The sequence below is a fragment of the Leuciscus leuciscus genome, assembly GCF_965113295.1.
Source record: "Leuciscus leuciscus genome assembly, chromosome: 23".
NCBI lineage: Eukaryota > Metazoa > Chordata > Actinopteri > Cypriniformes > Leuciscidae > Leuciscus > Leuciscus leuciscus.
This window is the reverse complement of record NC_138747.1, coordinates 12,973,521-12,994,575: the sequence shown is the minus strand read 5'-3', so window position 1 is coordinate 12,994,575 and position 21,055 is coordinate 12,973,521. Positions and strand designations below refer to the sequence as shown.

The 21,055-nt window shown below is 36.2% G+C and overlaps 1 protein-coding gene across 11 annotated transcripts in view; it reads left to right on the top strand.

Annotated features, from left to right (window-relative positions):
* nfasca (neurofascin homolog (chicken) a) overlaps positions 1-20,751 on the top strand; it is an 81,101-nt gene extending 60,350 nt beyond the window's left edge. For 3 of the 11 annotated variants that reach the window (XM_082155586.1, XM_082155583.1, XM_082155589.1), the window contains 6 exons: positions 2,943-3,224; positions 5,260-5,379; positions 9,084-9,233; positions 11,380-11,508; positions 12,137-12,206; positions 18,814-20,750. In XM_082155586.1, coding sequence (XP_082011712.1) covers positions 2,943-3,224; positions 5,260-5,379; positions 9,084-9,233; positions 11,380-11,508; positions 12,137-12,206; positions 18,814-19,042 — 980 coding nt within the window. In that variant the 3' untranslated portion in view covers positions 19,043-20,750. The other 8 variants (XM_082155587.1, XM_082155588.1, XR_014201918.1 and 5 more) reach the window with 7 other exon arrangements.
* The last annotated feature ends 304 nt before the right edge of the window (positions 20,752-21,055 follow it).

Here is a 21,055-nt window from a genome sequence, read left to right as displayed (position 1 = left end):
TGTGAAGTCACTGAATCTGCTCTCAGTGTAGATGATTTAAGTTGTATCTCTTTATGATGCTGGTAAGATGCTTCTAAGTGCCACAGAAAAATAAGGTTAAAGTCATGTGTGGCTCTGATGTCATTTGTGATTTGATTGACCCCCTAATCCCTGATGGCACTTCGCTACTTTAGCCTTGACATCACTTCCTACCACATGCCTTGCTTGGCATATCCCAGCATGCTCTTCTCATCATTTTGGTTTAAAATCTACCCAGAAGCCAGAATGAAGCACTTTGTTGTTCTAGTTTGGGAAACAGAGACCTCTCGTGGTGATACTTTGAGACAGTCATTGTGTTAGGGAAAGGGAAATTAATATTCAAGTGATGTTTTTGAAGACATTTATGAAGAGAACGCTGTAATAGAAGCTAATCACAATGGCAAGCCAATTTTGTTTGTGTTGTTGATACCAATTTCTCTTACAATTCTCACTGTAGAAACAGATAACCTGAGGACTAGTTAAATGCTTTGGGAGAAAATAGTATCCATTGACCATGCACTTTGTGTTGATGGTACTGAAATATAAATATTCTCTTTTTCTGGTGGAAATACAGGGCAAATTGTCATGAATACTGAATATAATGTATTTGAGGATAGCAGTCATTCAGTAAACCTATTGCATTGTACTTGTTGAACCATTAGCCATTTTTCTTTAGTAAAATAACATTTGCAAATTTAGCACGTGTGTTGTAGACAGTCAGAGAGAGAGCATTGTGTCTTTTATTTATGTAAATGAATACTTTCCTGTGCCAACTGCTCTTTCAAAGTGGATGCAAATGAGGCAACATTTTTATGAATACCCCAAAATGTCAAATCTATCAGTATTTTCCTAGTTAATTAATGCTGTTAACATGCAAGACTAAGCTCTACAAAACAGCTTGCAAAGTGTAAATGCAGTTATGTTAATATATGGATGAGGTGCATCTGCTTATAGAACAGTATTAATGGAGTGATGATGTTTGGCTGTGAATCCATCCATTATGAAAATGGCAGAATAGTAAATAAGTGTTTTAGTAAAGCAATTATGGACTGTTTTCTAGTGTGTCTAAATGTCAGGCAATGACACACGGAAGTCAGAATTAGATAAGACAAAGTGGCAGGTAGTGAGTGTTGTGCTGCTTAATCAATTAAAAGAATAAATATTAAATCAGCTCGCCATTAGTCCGTTGCTTTTGCAATGCACGTCACCGCTTCTGCTTGTGCCACCTATATTTCTCTTTTACTGAGCATTTTTTTATATTGTGTCAGTCAGACGGAGGCATACAGGTAAGAGTGCACTGAATTGTTGGCTGATTGGCTGTGTTGATCTGAAACCACACTCCTGTGCAAAAGATTCACATCCATTAGCATGTCTTGGTCTGGCGAATCTTAATGTCACCAAGCGCTCCGGGGCTCTCTGACATGGCTTTACCTTCCCAGCATAGTACGGATTGCTCTTACTTTTTAGTTGAGTTTGGAAACTGCTTATAGTTTTTGTTATGGAGTTGGTTATTGGTACTCAAAGCATCATTGTTTCCAAGGTTAAAGCTTCAATAAGCAAAGATGTACAATAATTAATATTTTTTTCATTATGAATCTCTATCTTCCACGGTAATGATTCTACCCACTGTGTGTTCTAATTGATTTCCACACATCTTCTCTCAAAGGGATAGTTCACCCAAAAATGAAAATTCTGTCATCATTTACTCGCCCTCAAGTTGTTCTGAACCTGTATGAGTTTCTTTCTTCTGCTGAACACAAAAGAAGATATTTTAAAGCATGTCGGTACCCAAACAGTTGATAGGTCCCATTGACTTCCATAGTATTTATTTTCCATACTATGAAAGTCAATGGGGCATTGGGGCCCATCAACTGTGTGGTTACCCATATTCTTTAAAATGTCTTCTTTTCTGATGACATCATTTTCATTTTTGAAAATATACATGTAATGTGCTGACAGCACTGCAAGTTAATAAGTATAAGTCCTAGCAGATATGATTTTATATTTCATATTTTCAAAATGCCAAGATCTGAGAATACTGCAGCATTTTGCAGTTGTCCCTATTGCACAGCTTTAGCACAGTGGTTTGTAGTGACCCTATATTTCCCCTTGGTGGTGCACAACAATCAATTTTTAGATACCCTCTGTGCAACCTCTGCAGTATTTCTCAGCGGCATGACGTGCCGACATTCATGCTCCCAAATATCACAAAGTTGTTGCACCATTTCTGTATATGTACTACAAGCTAATATTTGAGAATGCACTACAAGCTATACAATCAATGTAAGCATTACAAAATAATGGTGTCTTAAAGATGCTAATATTCTTTGAGGCATGACATCATGTCTGGTTATACATATGCATGGTATTTAGATGACTGCCATGATCAAATTGTTTTGATATTGGCTATGTTCAGAATAGCATACTATTATGCCACATACACTATTTTCACTGGAATACCTCTAGTAATTGTTAGATCTTTTTGTATATACATATACTATAAACACTACCCTTCAAATGTTTGGGGATGGTACGTTTTTTCAAATGTTTTTATCTCTTATGCTCGCCACGGCTGCATTTATTTGACCAAAATACGTGTGTGTGTGTGTGTGTGTGTGTGTGTGTGTGTGTGTGTGTGTGTGTGTGTGTGTGTGTGTGTGTGTGTGTGTTTTCACAGAGTTCAAATTACAGTAGATAATACTAATAGCTGGTAGAATACAATATATCATACTGAATGAAGTAAGCAGTATGCCAGTATTCCATTCGGAACATAGCCTCTCTTTCACAAAATTTGTTTTGGAAAAGGGAATTGTGGGAATTCCATTTGATTAACTCATTCTTGTTTGTCTTTTCTCACATCTCTTTGTCTTTCTTGTGCTGAACCCTGGAACCTCCACATAACGTCTCTCTGTTCTTCCTCTCAGCCGTTAACTTTACAGATGCCTTGATGTTCGAAACTCCTCCTCCTCCCCCTCCCCTCTCCACTGATCCAATCCCAGCAATACTTACCCCAGAACCAGCCACACCAGCCCCTACAACTGCTGCTCCGCCCAAACCTACTACCACTTCCACCACTACTACCACTACAACAACTACTACTACTACAACCACATCTACTACAACTACTACCACTACTACAACAGCTTCCACCACACTTCTTCCTGTTCGGCCCATGTCTCCTAAAACAGTGGATTGGAAAATGCTGGGTATCTGATAATGACACAGTGTGCATTGGAAAAGCTCACAGTACAGACAAAGTAGATGAAATTAGTGTGTCCTCTTGTTTAGATGACATGTATTATGTATGTTTGACTCAGTTAGCAGACCATTTAGGACAGGGGCATGATTGATGTTCACCCTGTGCTCTCACAGACACACAACACTCAGATTACTCAGAATTAGTATTGACATTTGCTTTACAAATAGTTTAGTTGCATTAGAAAATTAAATGCATGATGTTGATCACTAAACTATGAGATATTTAGTAAAATCATATCACACGTATTAGCAAATAACATTTTCTCTAAGGTATTCAGCTGTTTTAAAGACCCCATGAAAGTTTTCTTTGCTGTGTGAGGTATTTAGAGACAGTAATTTACAGCAAATTTAGGTGGGATATAGCTATATTTATTTATTTAATATAAAAGCCTGATATACTCAAGGCAAAGTTCTTTTTCATTTTGCACTCAGGGGTAAAAAGAAGTTTGAAATGGCTGAGCAACGATCTACCGTTTTGAACCTTCTGACGCCACCCACGCTGCTGGAAGCGGTGTTTAGATAGAGATTCAAATATGTGCCTCTGTAAGGTGTGGGTGAAGGGAAGAGGCGAAAACACGCTGCCAATAAAAAACACAAAACTCTACCACCAAACCAAGAATAAACCAGATCGAAGTGACAGAACCCTGACAGCTGCGCACTACAACGAAAACACAACAAAAAATGACGGTTTTGAGAAAAGTAAAAAAAAAGTTATATGTGCTTTATAGAATACAGATTGCTTCAAAGCAGCTTAAGTGATAAATTGAATCAGAATTTCAATTATAATTGAAACGTCAATTCCAACTAAAGCAGCTCTCCGGTGAAGGAATGAATGAAAAGGTGCAACCTTAGAACATACTATTATTAGTATTATGCCATCTCCATGAACCAATCGAAGTTCGAAGTTGTTTACCAGTCGGTGTAAACTTTTCCAGAAAGTTTCTTCGACCCCAAGTGAAAAAAAAAACGATACCAAAATGTATTTAAAATACATTTATTTCATACTAAGTATGATTAAGCTTTATTTGGAGCACTTCTTTATTGTAAAATGCACATTTCTTAATATTAAGCCTAAAATGTGTTTAATATCACTTAGTAAGGATAGGATGATCACTGTATATTATCCGTCTTTAAATGCAAGATTTTTAGTTCCAATATTCCACTTTAGCACAATCAAATATACTTTAGTATATCTTTAGTTATACCTCAGCACTATTTCCGTATAACTAAAGTACATTTAGTACAAAATTAGATGTTCCAATTTAGCAGACTTTAAGTATATCTGTTTAGTATACCAAAAGTACAATTGTAGGGTATTTATGTTAAGTTTTTTTGTATTTTTAGTATACATAGCATAAAATAAATGTATTTTAAATGCATTTTGATATATTTATTTTTCAATAGGGACGTACCAACAGTTCGTTCTCCAATTTCCCTTGAAGTATATCAGGGCCGTAAGTGTTAGGTCACATTTGCCTTTGTTCTGTGAAATGCAATCCTCTCAATAGGAATCCGCACAATGTGGAATTTCGTGTGAGGGACAAAATATTACCCCACCCAGATTTTGCATCAAATTCAAGTTTTTTAAAATTCTGAACACGCCAATTTGCTGTATTTAATGTACCATAAAAAAATATGTAGTTAGTACGTGGTACTTTATGCATCACTACTCTATTGATAATAGACATTGGAATTTTTTTTATATGCCCAATGTACAGGATGATAACCATATTTTTAGTCCGTTTTCTCAGAGGATCGAGAAAGTCTGTACACTTTAAATGTGTATAGACTGTATCTGCTAAATGTTTTGTCAACTATACTTGCATACACAGTAGATGACCTCAAAGTAATCAACATTAAGAAAAAGATACAAAAAGTCTAATTTAGGTTTCATGGGGTCTTTAAGATTAAGCATATGTAAGCTAACCAGTGTCTGTATCACAAAATATCTAAGTGTACTCCTCTCCTACCTGTTCTGCATAGCCCCGAATGTAAAGATCTGGAATCTGACCGTGGATGCTAACAATGACTATGCTAACGTCAGCTGGAAGCACAACTTCTCCGTTGACAGCAGCAAGTTTGTGCTAGAGTACACATTGGACAGTAAGAGCCAGATACACCTACCGAGAGCTTATAAAGGGAACGCTAGATTTTATTGAGCCTACTGGTGACCCAAATCATCCTCTTATAATGTTTAATTGGGCCTGATTTTATGGCGAATTTACAGAACATCTCAATAAACATTACAGGGAGCTCAGGTTTATTTGAAAGGGAGGTATTGTAAATGTTATTTGAATTGTTCAACATTTATGATATCTTTCTTGCTGTGAATCTCTGTAATGTTCTTTTCCCACAGTACTTGTGTAGCTTGTTAACTTAAAATGTGTTTTAACACCAAACTGAAGCAGTCCTCCAACATGTTACTGAATAATATCATGTCTGCAATACTACATCCTGCTTTGTGTCATCAGCAGTCATGCATGTTCCCTTTAGAAAGCTCTTTTTCTCTCTGGTGGCTAAGAACAGGGAGAGATTTGACTAAATCTATGAGGGGGAGAGATGCCCTGAGACTTAAAAAGAGACAACCAAGACCTGTTTATTTGACTCTAATTGGGCCACAGAGAGTTTTGGTCAGTAAACTGGTGACTTTAAGGCACCCTGCAGTCCTCTCTTATTATCACTGCAATATTTTAGCAGTTACGTCTTTTTTTACCAGTAAAAATCTTCTTTTTTTTTTAATTAGGTGTAAAGTTATTTGATTTATGCTTAAATAAAAGGAAAAAATTGTCAATATAGTTAGAGAAAAAAACCCAAGACAAATATTTTTTTATTCAGTCCCTATATTCTCTTGGGCCGTTTTAATTTTCAGTTTTTTTTAATTACGCAGGTGAATGTAAAAAAACAACAAAAAACATGATTTCTTCATACTACATCACTGTTCTGTTGTGCCTGTGCATGTTTAAGTCGGAAAGAGACATGCAATACGTAACTAGTGTTTGACTAGTGTATATTCCTCTACAAAAGTCTCTCTCTCTCTCTCACTCATTTCCTTGCTCTCTCTCTCGCTTGCTCTTTCGTCCTTGAGCTATCTGTTTGGATCATCAGATGTGATTGCTCATTCCACCCTTACCTCAACCATTGGCTTCCCAGCAGCGCTTGTTGTCTGGCTGCCCAAAACTGCTTGGCTTATTGTTCATATTGGCCACCATTGCCCCATCTCATGATTATGCCAGCAAGCCTGCCATATCTGATTGATGCCCCTTAGGTCTCTTTTTTATCTTTGGTGGAAAGGTTTCAGAGATGAGGTTAATGTTTCCAACCTAAGGTCTCCTCAGGGGGAGAGTCAGAGTTACATTTTTAACCTTGAAACATGTTGTGCAGTATGTGCTGGTGCAATACCCCACCCAGCAGGTGTAAATGTAACTGAAGCAAACTGGGTTTCATCCAAGAGGACTCATTTTTTTACACCAAGGAATACTGCATTATTATGGGATTAAATTACACCAGGACCAAAGCACACACATTCTCCAAACGTGCTTCCCATGTAGACTCACCATACCATTATATAACACTCCCTCTTCTTTCTTCCTCTTTCTCATCATCTCACCATGTCCTGGCAAGATTGTGGCAGCTGCATGCAGTCAGTGTGAGGCATGGTGTCTGATGATGTCTTAAAGTCTGAGACAAGCTGTAGCAGCTTCTCAGCCCATATGAGATGTTTTGTTGATCTCAAAGCAGGACATCGTGACATTGAAGAGTTGTCAGCCAATTTTGTGCATGTAATATGGGAATAAATATAATTTAAATCCACGTAGCTTCTTTTACAAAGTTAGGGAATAACTTGGTTTTGAAAGACAATCGGCACCTTTATCAAGCTATTGAAGAACTACATAAACATTTGAAGGAAATATGAGTTCTTGCAAGGCTACAAATAAGGATGCATGATATAATAGTACCACATACCCTTTCTTATCTATTGGTATTGGTCAATATTGGATATTTAATTGTGCATTCTGAATTTATTATTAGATTACATTTATCATTATATAATGCTATTTTGATTTTTAAAAACACTAATTTAAATGTTATCATCTTTAGCATTATCTCATTTTTCATACTGAAATCATAATGCTGTGATGCCTAAAAGTGTGGATTTTAGTAAAAAAAAAAAAAATTAATTTAGACAAAATGGTATACAGTTTTAATGTCAGCCATTTATAGATTGTTGGCAATAACATAATTAAAAATAATTATTTTCATATTATTATTATTATTAGTCAGAATTGTTAACTGTATCCCTAGTGTAAATTCAAATTCTTTTGCTTAGCTTAAATTCAATTCTGTTTCAGAGCTGTTTTGCTGTTTTTGGCAGCTTTTCATGGTTAAATATATGCAAGTTGGCCAGTCAAAATTCAATATGTACTGTTTCTACAAAACATAGTTTTACATTAATTGCAGAGCAAACCCAAACCAGAATGTTGGTGTAATACACACAGCTTTGCAAGCATTGAAATGAAAGATAAAGCCACAAAACAAATGACTAAAAGCTTTTTTATTTTTTATTATGGATGAGTAGATAGGAATTGTCTAAAATGGATAAGTACTTTCTTTCCAGCTAGTAGCTCTTGCACTGCACTTTCAGACACTATAATTGAATTTTGCTATGCAGATATAATCCAATGGCTGCTTGCTTCAAAGGCTGTTGTATATGGCCACATTTTGGATATGCAGGGTTTTGCATCAAACTCATGCCAACCCATGAGTTACACAGTGCCTGATGGTTCCTTATGAACATCGTGGAACCTCATTGGAACATCACATCCACCTCTTGACAATTGCATTGGGATTTGTCCCTCCACTTCTCAGCTTCCTCAGAGATGAGATGAGGTCTATATAGATAATTGAGACAAGGTGCATCTCCCTCCACTCTAGACCGGAGTTCATTATAGCAAATTCAGTGTGAGATATTAAGCGCAACTTCACATCAAAGCTTTTAACAGGCATCACTAAAGCAAATGATGCCCCTAATACACCAGTGCCAGACTTTGATGTGTGCTGAGCCAAGATTTTCCAGTATTTTTGCTCCCAGGATGCTTAAAGGAACACGCAGACTTTTCGGGGCTTTAGCTTATTCACCGTATCCCCTAGAGTTAGATAAGTCCATACATACCCTTTTCATCTCTAGCTTAGCACAAAGACTGGAGGTAAACGGCTCCAGCTAGCATACTGCTCCCAATAAGTGACAAAATAATGCCAACATTTTCCTATTTACATGTTGTGATTTGTATAGTCACAGAAGTAGCAGTGCTTCGCCTTCTGAGAATATAGTTCCCAGTATGTATAAGGTTAGAAGATGGCTGTGTCTCATGTGACCTTGTTATTTGTACACGCTGTGACTATACAAATCACAACATGTAAATAGGAAAATGTTGGCATTATTTTGTCACTTATTGGGAGCAGTATGCTTGCTGGAGCCGTTTACCTCCTGTCTTTGTGCTAAGCTAGGCTAGCGGTGGGTGCGTCAGACAGAGTTACGGCACGCACGGAGATGAAAAGGGTATGTATGGACTTATCTAACTCTGGGGGATACGGTGAATAAGCTAAAGTCCCAAAAAGTCGGCATGTTCCTTTAAAATATAATTTTTATACATTTTCTCTTAAGAGTGGAAGGGATGCAGCACATTTCCTCAGTTAACGAACATGACCTGCTATCTTGTGGAAGAAGCCAGTGTTGTGTACTTAATTTTGGCGAGTTAAGCTTGATGGGCTCGGTTTGATGGACACCTCTCTTGTGTCTCTCCTTGAAGGTAATGGGTCGATGAAAAGCATACAAGTAAACCAGCAGCCTTTCATTAAGCTGGCTGGGCTGGTGGCCGGGGCCAAGTATCGGTTGCGGGTGTATTCCCATGAGCACCACTCCATCAGCAGCGACTTTGTCACGTTCGAGACAGGCAGAGGTGAGGGGTAGCCAAGACACAAGGGAGAAAGAAAGGCATAAACATGTTACCTTCTGAAGTAGATAAAACTACAACAAACTGTATTTTGTCATGTTTACCAATGGGTCACTGTAACTGGTAACTTGTAGAGCACAAGAAGGGCATGGGTAAAGTGTAAGGGCCCTATTTTAATGATTTAAGCGCATGGTCTAAAGCGCACGGTGCAAACGCACTTAGAATCCACTTTTGCTACAAAAATGGTCGGCGCGCCCGGCGCATGGTCTGAAAGGGTCGTCTCTATTCTATTAATGAGTAATGGGTGTTTTTTGGGTGTAACGTGCAATAAACCAATCAGAGTCTCATCTCCCATTCCGTTCAAAAGCCAGTTGTGCTCGCGCCATGGCGGATTCCCTATTTACATGGCAGAATTTGCAAGTGTAAAGAACTGAACACTTCTCTAGCAAAGAAACGGATCTGCTCGTGCGCGAGGTTAAAGCACGCGAGCAGACCATCTACGGGACAAAGTGTACGCGCGTTGTGGACCCGCCTATAGGCGCATATTACTAACGCGCTCTTTAAATAACAAAAAAATATTGCGCCATTGACTTTAGACCAGGTTTTAGTTGGTCAATGGCTCAGTAATTTCAGTTGCCTCAAAATAGCAACGCGCCAACAATGCGCCTGAACACACCTCGTTTTCAGACCAGCACGCCCATGGGTGCACAAATAGGGGCAAATGCATTTGCTATTCAAACAACGTGGCGCAGACCGTAAAAATGTTAGGCTGAAACTAGCAAAAAACACTTGCGTCACGCCTGGCGCCGCATTGCATCGGGTGTATGATAGAGCCCTAAATGTTATCAACATAGTTAATGCTTGGTAAGTTATTTTGTGAGTTTATCTTTGCAGATTATTTTTGAAGCTTCAGGTGCACTAGCAAATGTATTTTTCCAGCTGGATGCATATGTGCCTCAGGTGGTGTGAGCGAGACAAAATCTCTCAGCATTTTCTGTAAGATCACGCTCAATAAGATATTGATCATCATGATGATAAGGATCCTTGAGCCGTGTAAATATCATTTTAGGTGGAATGTTTGCTCTGTGTTTTTCGGATATAGAAGATTGAGCTCATAATAATCCATCAGCTTTATTGTTTGTTCCTCTCACTGTTAGATCCCTCTGTGGTTTTCCACACAAAAAATGGCACTATTATCAGGCCATTTTAGTTTTTTTTTTATATATATATAATATAATTATTATATTATATAGCATTAATGCCCTTGGTTTTAGTGTGTTCGAGAAGATGGTATAGGGTACGCTATAGTTCAAAAGTTTGGGGTCAGAATGATTTATTTATTTTTAAGAGAGAGAATTTAATAATTTCATTCCAGAAAGATGAATAAAATTGATCAAAAGTGACAGTAAAGATATGTATAATGTTACTAGACATGTCTAATTCAAATAAATGCTGCTCTTTTGTACTTTGTATTCATTAAAGAATCATGAAAAACTGATCATTTTAATTGTATTAATACTTTACAATAATACAATCTTTACTGTATTTTTGATCAAATAAGTGCAGCCTTGGAAATCTTCCCAACCCCAAACTTTTGAATTGTAGTGTATATCGAAAAACCTTTCAATAGAGAACAGGAAAAACACATGCAGTTAGTCCACCCTCTATAATCACTCTCTATAATGTTTCACAAGATGCAGATTTGAAAAAGAGTGGTTTTTGAAAAGGAGAGTATTTGATGATGTGGTTTAACCAAGCTGCTGGCTTTACTGGGTTTCCGTTTTCATCAGATAACTCTTTATGGAGAGAGCGTCCTGTGCTCTGATGTTATTATCAGGATGGGTAATTCAAATCCAGATCCACTCACCGCTAATGTGTTTTTGATAAAGAATGGCTGTCAACTGACTCCTACCATGTTGCTGAAAGTCAGTGAGATTTATTAGGGTCTCCATTTGGTGTTACTGTGTTCAGCTTTTCTCCTGACTCGATAAATCATACAGGAAGAGAACTAGGTTCTTAATGTGTAAGATGATCTGTGAGAGTTCATTTCTGCCTTTCTTGCTTATGGGCATAATGTTACGAAACTTAAACATTTTCTTCTGTACCTCTTTTTCTTTTTCTTCTCCCCTCCTCTGTGTTTGCTTGTTAACAGCCTACAAGGAGCAGGAAGACATCGCTACTCAGGGCTGGTTCATTGGGCTGATGTGTGCCGTCGCTTTATTGGTTCTCATTCTGCTCATTGTTTGTTTCATCAAGAGGAGTCGTGGAGGAAAATACCCAGGTAAAATCCAGCAAATAGACAACACACGTGTGATCACTTTCCATAAACCATTGTAATATATTAAACCAGGGTTGGTTGGTGGGTGGGTTATTTATTTATTTTATTTTATTTTATTTTGGATGATGATCAGAAACTCAAAATAGAACCATCAAATAATTATGTTGTTCTTGTTTTTGTAAACTATGTGCATTTCTGTTCACATTAATTATTTTTAACCACAATATAAGTATATGCTACATGGTAACACTTTACAATAAAGTCATTAGTTAACATTAGTACAACTACTTTATGTAGTTAACATGAACTATGAATTAACAATAATTCTACAGCATTTATTAATCTTAGTCCATGTTCATTTCAACGTTTACTAATACATTATTAAAATCAAAAGCTCTATTTGTTTACATTAGTTAATGCAATGTGAACTAACATGAAGGACTGTATTTTTATTAAATAACATTAACAGATTACTAAATACTGTAACAAATGGTACTGCTCATTGTTAGTTCATGTTAGTTAATACATTAACTAATGTCAACAAATGAAACCTTATTGTAAAGTGTTACCGGCTATGTAAATGATCTATCTACTGTTGGTTTTTATGTATTGCTGTTTTTGTTTTTATCAGTGAGAGAGAAGAAAGACCTCCCCTTAGATCCTGTTGACCATAAAGACCAAGATGGATCATTTGACTATCAGTAAGTTTTCACTTTCTATCACTTTTACCGTAAAGATAAACGTCTATTCAGGTTCTGCTATTTATAATGTTGAACCTGTTGATGAAACACTTTGTTTTACATGTTACAGGTCCTGAACATAGCTCTCACCCTGCAGAGGGGAAAATGTCTCTCATTTTAAACAAATATAACAACTAACCACTGAAACCCAACAAATACTAAATAACATTATTACATAAACACCCCCAGAACATTTGTTGATGAGGCTTTTGCTTTACTTAAACAGAAAATAAGCTTGCTGATGTGTAATGTGTCTGTTCACTGACCAGCAGCTGAAAACCAATGCACCAGATTCTCAGGAAACTGTGGTTGCCATGAAGTTAACTCTCTAGTGTGCTTTTTATCACCATCCATACCAACATACTATAAATGAGTCCTTCCTGTACAGTTCTACCTCTACTCTCTAAACCACACAGATCTCATAACTTCACACCCTGCAATCCCATCGTGGCAGGAAAAAAATCAGTGTGCTACTCTGAAGAGGAGTTCACACTGCCCCAACAAACACCAACATCCAACTGTACTTTAGTATTATTTATATAGGCCTACTATTATAGTATTTGTTAATATTATTTTGAATTGGATTATATTTGTTATACTTTCATTTTTAGTAATTTTGTCATGCTTTTGACATTTTTTTATTTTTTTTATTTCTATTTACCTTTATTTAAGTTTTAGAACTTTAACTTATTATGTATTTCAGTTAATTGCTTAAAATTTATATTTATTTGATTTCAGCTGCATTTTTATTAATGAAAACTATTTAACTATTTAATCGTTTTAGATTGAGTTAATCAAAACAACATTGGCGCTTCATTGCTTTTGTTCGGATCAGCTGGCATTTAAGGCGGTGTGAATCCGCGAACAAACAAACATTTTTCTATCTGTCATCCTTAATTTGTTTTGAAGGTTTTGTTGTATAAGCCTACATCTGTCAAGTTGGTGTGGATATTACAACCTGGGTACAGAGAGTAAAGGGAAGTGTCAGTGAGGGTTTCAGGCAACACATTAAATGTCTGAAGAACTAATATCTCAAGCTCGATAAGCTAATATTTGTCTTGTTACTTATGCAGTGTTTGGAAAGTACTGTACAGCAACACTTCAAACTTAAATGTTTCATTTGGATAACAATATATAGAGCTTTAACATTGTAGTTTGCTACTTTTTGTTGATTTTTTACTTTTGTTAGCTCCTTTTTGAAAAAAGTAGCTTGATTAGCTTAGCAAGCTAAACATAGCTTCTCCAACACTGCACCGAAGCTGAATACAGACATATCTGTAGAAGTGTACCATGGATTTATAGGTTGATTCAGTGTAATCCTCTAAACCACTAATTCAAAAACATGCTCCAACATTTTGGACTATGTAATTTTTAATAAAAACCACTCGTGTCTCAGCAGTTTCATGACTAACAGCTAGTTACGTGATATTAAATGGTTTGCCTTTTCTCAAAGCTAATTCTTTTTAAGGAGATCAGAGACCAGCGATCTAACTGATTAGCTTAGTAATGCTAAGATCTAAGTTATGCTAAGCCTTACACAGCGGCAGTACTAACTTCTCTCTCCATCTAACGTGTGAATGATGAACCCTTTTCTTCCTCCTCCTCTTTCAAATTGGCGGCTGGGTTGTTAAGGAACGAGAACAGGTATTTGGTTTCAGCACATCATCTCAGCCTGAGCATGTCATTGGTTAGCCTCCATGTGGATGGCAGAACAGGGACTAAAGTGCTGTCTGATCAGTGTTTGAGCTCCTCAAAGGTGTTAAACTCCTTGGTCCCTCTATTTTGGACGTAATCCAGCAATTTTTTTTAAAGTTAATACATCGTGTCCTAACCAAACACGATGTGATAAAGCAACTAGCGCTAAGCCAGCTGCTAGCAGCTTAGTTTTTCAGCTAGGTGTGGCTAGTGACAGGATGTTTTGGGATTGGCTGTGATTGTGTGGAATCTTGCTATGGAAGCTTGTTTCTGCCACGGAATGAAAAAGTTAATAGTGACTTTTTATCACACATTTCTGACTTTATAACTCACAATTGCGAGTTTATATCTCAAAATTCTGAGAAAAAAGTATTTCTAAAACTAGAATTTTATAAAACTAGAATTTAATATTTATAAACTCAAGTTTGTATCTTCCAATCCTGACTTTTTTCTCAGGATTGTGAGATATAAACTTGCAATTGAGAGTTATACAGTTTGACTTGCTAAATATAAACATGCAATTCAGGGAAAAAATGCAGCTCACAATTACTTTTATCCCTGTTGTTCGCACTTTCTGACTTTATAACTTACAATTGCAAGTTTATATCTTACAGTTCTGAGACAAAAGTCAGGATTGTGAGATAAACTCAAGTTTATATATATTAAACACTGGTTTTATTAACTCACAATTCTGAGAAAAAATCTAAGAATTGTGAGATACAAACTCGCAATTGCAAGAAAAATTGGCATAATTCAGAGATAAAAAAGTTGCAATTACCTTTTTTATTCATTTTTTTACTCCATGCCGGAAACTAGCTTCCATATCTTGTGGCATTTTCGCTTTTAAAGAACAGCAAACTTGTCACATTGTGCCTGGTTAGGACATGTCACCTTGCACCACTTACAACAGTGCACTTATTGAATGGTTCATATAAAGCTGTTCATCTCAGAGAGTGAATTGGAATATGTATTAAAAGCTTTTGCCTGAAATAAAATGTCAAGTACTGAAGCATTTTACTCCCTCTTAAAATAATTTAGTCTCTTTATTATAAAAAATAATAATCACAATCCATTGGTTTTTATTGTAAAGTTAATATTTTAAAAGCCAGTACTGCGATGTTAAGGTTAATTTAATTTGTCAGAAGGGAACCAAGGTTCTTTCTTCAATGTTTAACACCCTTGAAATGTCGTTCAATGGAAAGCGCAGTACACAATATTCAGTGACAGGGTGACCATGATCAGATGCACAGAAACATGCATGAAACATGAAAATGATTCTGCTTTGTTCAGAGGGAACTCGGTTGAATGTAAATTTGCATGCAAAGCTAGCAAAATGTGTGGTTTTAAAACATTGAGTCTATTCAGAATTTATAATGCATTTCCTACAGTCTGAGAGGAGAGTCTGCTGGAGATCAGAGCCCTTGGGTTTTGTCAGTAATCTGCATTCAGTGGGATGCCACATCTAGAAAATGAACCAAAAGCTAACAACAGATTATTTGCTGAAGGCTGTTTATAATTATTATGTTCACTGCATCGTTTTCTTTTTCCTCTTATTTTTCTTTTTAAGTGCCTCTTTGATGACACAAATGTTTTGTTTTATTCATAATTTTTTTCTCTCTTAATCATTTTATATTCTTGGGTGTTTTCCATCCTGTTGGTCCAATGAAGGTCTCTTGAAAAGGAAAGGTATGGAAAGAGCTGCACTAATTTCACCTGCATTTGGACTTTAGTCATGAACTAAAGCATTTCTTGCCTTGTGTTTTTGATTTTAATCGATTAATACATGTCCTTCTCCTTTAGTACATGAACAAAATTTTTTTTTTTTTTTTTTTTTTTTTTACTAACTCATATTATTTCATGATTTTCCTGTCATTCTATCATAATTCATAATTCATGATTTTGTGTCCCAACAACTGTAGTAGTAATTTTTTTTAAACTTTATTTATTGGGCTGTCAATTTAATGTGTTAATCTAGTGCAATACATTTTTTTTTTAAATACAGAAAAATAGTATTTACGGCCACAAATCTAGAGATATATTATATTATGTTATTAATTTGATTAATCTGCATGTTATGTAATTCATTGACTAATAGTCCTATTTATTTGTTTAATCATCCATTCGTTTTCTGCATATTCATGCCAAATTTTGTATGATGTCATTACAGTTTTCACATATTCTGTCAAAAGTGATGTACAATGTGAAATATGTGTTCTTTTTACACTCTTGGAGGTGAAAAGCTGGTGAAACTGTGAGGGCTGATCGATTAAATCAAAAACCCATTCTCATTATTCCCTGAACTCTTGCTGGTGCAGAGAGAGTGTATTTGGTTGGGCAAAGCAAGATATCCTGAATGCGCCCTATTGAATCTAAAGATAAATTAAAACTAAATGAACATGATTTTCCAGTTGTCTTGCTGCATGCACAGAACCGTTTCATCTGGTAATATTATACTACTTAAACATTTTTTATGAAACATCAATGCTTCTTTTTTATAGAGAGGATATATGCTGTTGGTAAAAGCATTTTTATGACCTATGAAAGTGGATAGTATCATGGAGCCTGGTTGTAAACCATGTTTTGTGTGGGGACAAAGTAGTTTATTTACAATATTTCGATTTAACAGCCCATCTGTAAAACAGTTTACAACAAGGTCCATGGATATTACATGAAATTAAAGATGGACCTCTGTGCTAAGTTAATGGTTTTTAAGATCTGATTGGTGTTTCTTTGTTGTTTTCTGTTTTCCTGGTGCATCTCGGTTGATGTAGGTCTCAGCTCTTAATGCATGACACTATTACCCCCCAGCAGAGGTCTGTTTTAATATGAGTCGCATGTGTTTAGGCATGCACAGGACAGGGGATAAAAGATCTGTGATAATGTAGTGCAATGAATCATTTGTAGCCATGACATCATTTATAGAATACAGAGAGCTGAGAGTTTGTCTTTGTCTAGTAATACATTAATGGTTCTTTTACCTCGAGTGTTTTCTTTTCTCCTTGAGGTTTCTCAAAAGTGAGATGCTAAATGTTTTTCTCAGGATGATAGTTGGAATCATTATTTACATTGGAAGAAAAAGCCAAACCATAAAATATTATAATAGGGATGCACTGATATGAAAATTTTGGCCGATACAGATAACCGATAATTCTTTATATTTGAAAGCCGATAACCGATATATTGGCCAATAAATCTAAATCCAAATTTTAAATAATTTCTGAGAGCCTGATTACAAAAACAAAAGTCTCACCGTTAAAAGCCAAGCACACAATTATAATGTTCTCATTACAATTTTATGTAGCCTATATGACTTGTGTGCATGTTGCACTTAACTGTATTTTCCTTTTATGAAGTGATTCCAATCATATTTCAAGCAATTCAAAGCCATCATGGCGAACAGTGCACATCTGAAGTGTCTCAGCTGAAGGAAAAATACATTATTTATCGGCTTTAATTTATTGGCCAAATTTTCTTATTAGGCAGATAACGATAACATCAAAAAAGAGCATGTATCGGCCGAGACTGAAATGGTGACCGTTATATCGTGCATCCCTATATTCTAATAGTCAAGCAGTCAGATTTAGTTGCCTCATATCTGGGAAACAGGATTTTGAGGTTTTAATATTCCTTGCTGCATTTCTTCTTTATTCAGATGGCCAAAAGCATCGAAAACCTTGAGGGAATTTCAAAACTCCTGAGTTCTTGGTTCACAGCCCCCATTATTGACAGCGTTTACAGCAATGATTTTTATTTTGCTCAGATCTTCAGTCCATTGTTGAGCCAATCATCTGCGCAGTAAATGCCATGTGATGGGATGAATATAATATAGAAATATGTGTAAATATTTATATATTTATATAGAGAGAGATATACTACTGATCAGAAGTTTGGGGTCAGTAAAAAGAAGTCCCTTTTATTCATCAAGGACACATCAAATTGATCAAAAGGGACATTAAAGACATTTATAATTTTACAATTTTTTGTCTTTTTGTTGTTTGATTTACATTAAAATGCAGACAGCAGAGCAGCAGGAATATTAGGCTGTTGTCACTTTAAGAGCTGCACGGATCCAATTAGACTGTTACACAAGTGTTTTATTTCTCAGCTGTTTACATTCAAGACATAACCGACTATATTTGCAAGGATATTGTCCAAGATGGTTTTGATATAATTTTGTATTGATTAGAAGATGCGAAAGACAACTCCATTCAGTATTCGCGCGCTGCCTGATTTCTGTGCGCGGAGCGCGCTATGGATGTGTGTGAACTTCTCACACAGTGAGTACAACTGAGTTCTCTTTCGTGTCTTCTTACACTTGAATATTTAGGCTAGGCTTAAAACCACATGCAAATGATAAACTTTCGTGAAGATGCAGCTCTGGCCCGATCAGGACAGTGACAGTGTTGCACAGTTCAATAGTCCCTAGTTCAAAGGTCCTTGTTGATGAGCCCTGCTGTATTTTGTACAGATTTCATTTTGCTTTGGCAAGAATTAATCATTTTACCCAGAGAAAAACGTTGGATTATCCAATGGACATTATACAGCTCAGTGCCTTCACACAGATGTTAAATAAAACATTGGTTTGTTAAATCGGCCTTTTTCATGCTATAGCCGATACGCTGATGGTTGTAAATTGATAAAAAGAATTGGCCGATGCATCAGTGCATCTCTAAATGAAGGATTTTTGAGTTGGTTGTTTTTATTTTATCATAATACAGGCCTACTTTTGAATAGTTGCCTATGGAAAAACATGCTTTTGCAGCCAAAATGGTGTAGTTATGACATCTACCACCAGGGCTAACCGGTCTATGCTAACCAGCCGAACCGTCATCCCTTGTTATGTTCTAACTCTTTTTTTTCTTTCTTCCTACAGCAGCGACGAAGACAACAAGCCATTGCAGGGCAGCCAGACATCCCTGGACGGGAACGTAAAAGAGAGCGATGACAGCCTTGTGGACTATGGTGAAGGAGGGGACGGCCAGTTCAACGAGGACGGCTCCTTCATTGGCCAGTACACAGTTAAGAAGGACAAAGAGGAGACTGAAGGAAACGAGAGCTCAGAAGCCACGTCACCCGTTAATGCCATCTACTCTCTGGCATAGCACTCCGAAAGGGTCACGGTGCCCCCAGCAGGTCGGAGGGTGCCACTACACGCATAAAAATAAATATATATATATATAGAGAGAGAGAGAGAGAATTACGAGTATTCACATACAACGCACTGGAGTGCATGATCCTTCTGAGCAAGGGATGGGGAGCCAGCCGGTATTCGGAAACCTTTGTTTGAGGTGTCCCCATGCTCCACACAGACTTTAGTGTGCCTTTAGGGCGACGGGGCGGACTTTCAAGCTTTTCGTGTGGCTTATGCTCTTCTTTTTTTATTTTGGAAATCTTTAATCTGCCCCTTCCTCCTCCTATTGTAGCTAGCATCAAAGAAACGGAGATACAAGCACCAGACCTGTGACATATCAACTGTGTGTCGACTCAACTGCAGAACGTCGGCAAATACGTTTATCATATTGATATTTCTGCAGTGAATGATCCTTTTTTTTTTTCACCGCAGACAGATGCGTCCAAAAACATGAAATCTGTATACAGTGCTGGCACGGTTCACTGTGCTTTATAAAACTATGCACTATGTATTATCATTATCGTGCTTTTGGGGTTAATATTGGACGTTAGAATCTCATGTTTCTTTTTTTATGTGGATTTTTGCAAAGAAAAAAACATCTAGTCCTGGCTATATTCTTCTATACGCCACTGGACTGATCATGCTTTCATTTGCTGTTGCTCGGTTAATATATTTTCACTGGCTGCAACTATAAAATGCCACCAATATTTATAGGCAGAGGTTAGATGGCATCACATGTAAATGAAGAAAAAACATTATTTTGAAGCATGGTAGTATTTTAGCGCAAAGGACAATGGAGAGGTTGTAATACGAAGAGTTAAATACACAATGATATATTCATTTTTTTTTTTATAAGACTTGCTTTATATAGTCCTCAAAAGAGAATAATGATGATGAAAATGATCACATTTGTTTTTCATTCTTTTTTTAATAAGCTTGGTGATGAGTCTGGTGCCTGAATAAGTTTATTCAAGGAGTCTAAAAGAAATTTGGGGTGCATCAATACATCAGTGGCTTGTCAGTTGACTATTTCTCGAAATGAATAACTCAACATAGACATAGTAGAGTACAGTAAAGAGAAGTGTACATATTGTTTGGGGTTGATCCAGTGTTCGTTCGCGGCTGAGACACTGCCCTGAAGACATGCCACTGTAATTCTAGTGCCACTCGCGGTGGATAGTTTCTTTCTCTATCTGTGCTCTCACACTACTACCATTCATTTATCTTCTGCACTATTATGTACTTACAGTAGGGTTCAAAAGTCTGAGGCCACATTGAAAATCACCTGGAAATGAACAACATTTTAAGATTTTGAAAAATGTAAACTTAAAATTGATGTAGTTATAGTCAACATGAAATCAAAATTCATATTTTTTATGGAATATAGCAGTGTTTATTATAAATGATTTATCTGTGCACAATTTTTTAAATCATGTGCCTTTTTGTAATCGATCACAAAATCAAGTCTTGTTCTACCTTTTTTTTTTTTTTTTGAGACGCCGTTTCAGTCGGATATACAGTACCAGTCAAAAGTTTGGAAACATTACCATTTTTAATGTTTTTGAAAGAAGTCTCTTATGCTCATCAAGCTTTATTTGATAAAAAATACAGAAATATTGTGAGATATTATTACAATTTAAAATAATGGTTTTCTATTTTAATACTTTAAAATATAATTTATTTCTGTGATGCAAAGCTGAATTTCCAGCATCATTACTCCAGTTTTCAGTGTCACATGATCCTTCAGAAATCATTCTAATGTGATGATTTGATACTCCGTTATTATCTATGTTGGAAACAATTGTGCTGCTTTTTTGCAACCTGTGATACTTTTTTCAGGATTCGTTGATTAATAAAAAAATTAAAAAAGAACAGCATTTATTCAAAATAGAAATATTTTCTAACAATATAAATATTTAACACATCCTTGCTAAATGAAAGTATTTATTTATTTCCCAAAAAAGAAAGAAAAAAAATACTGACC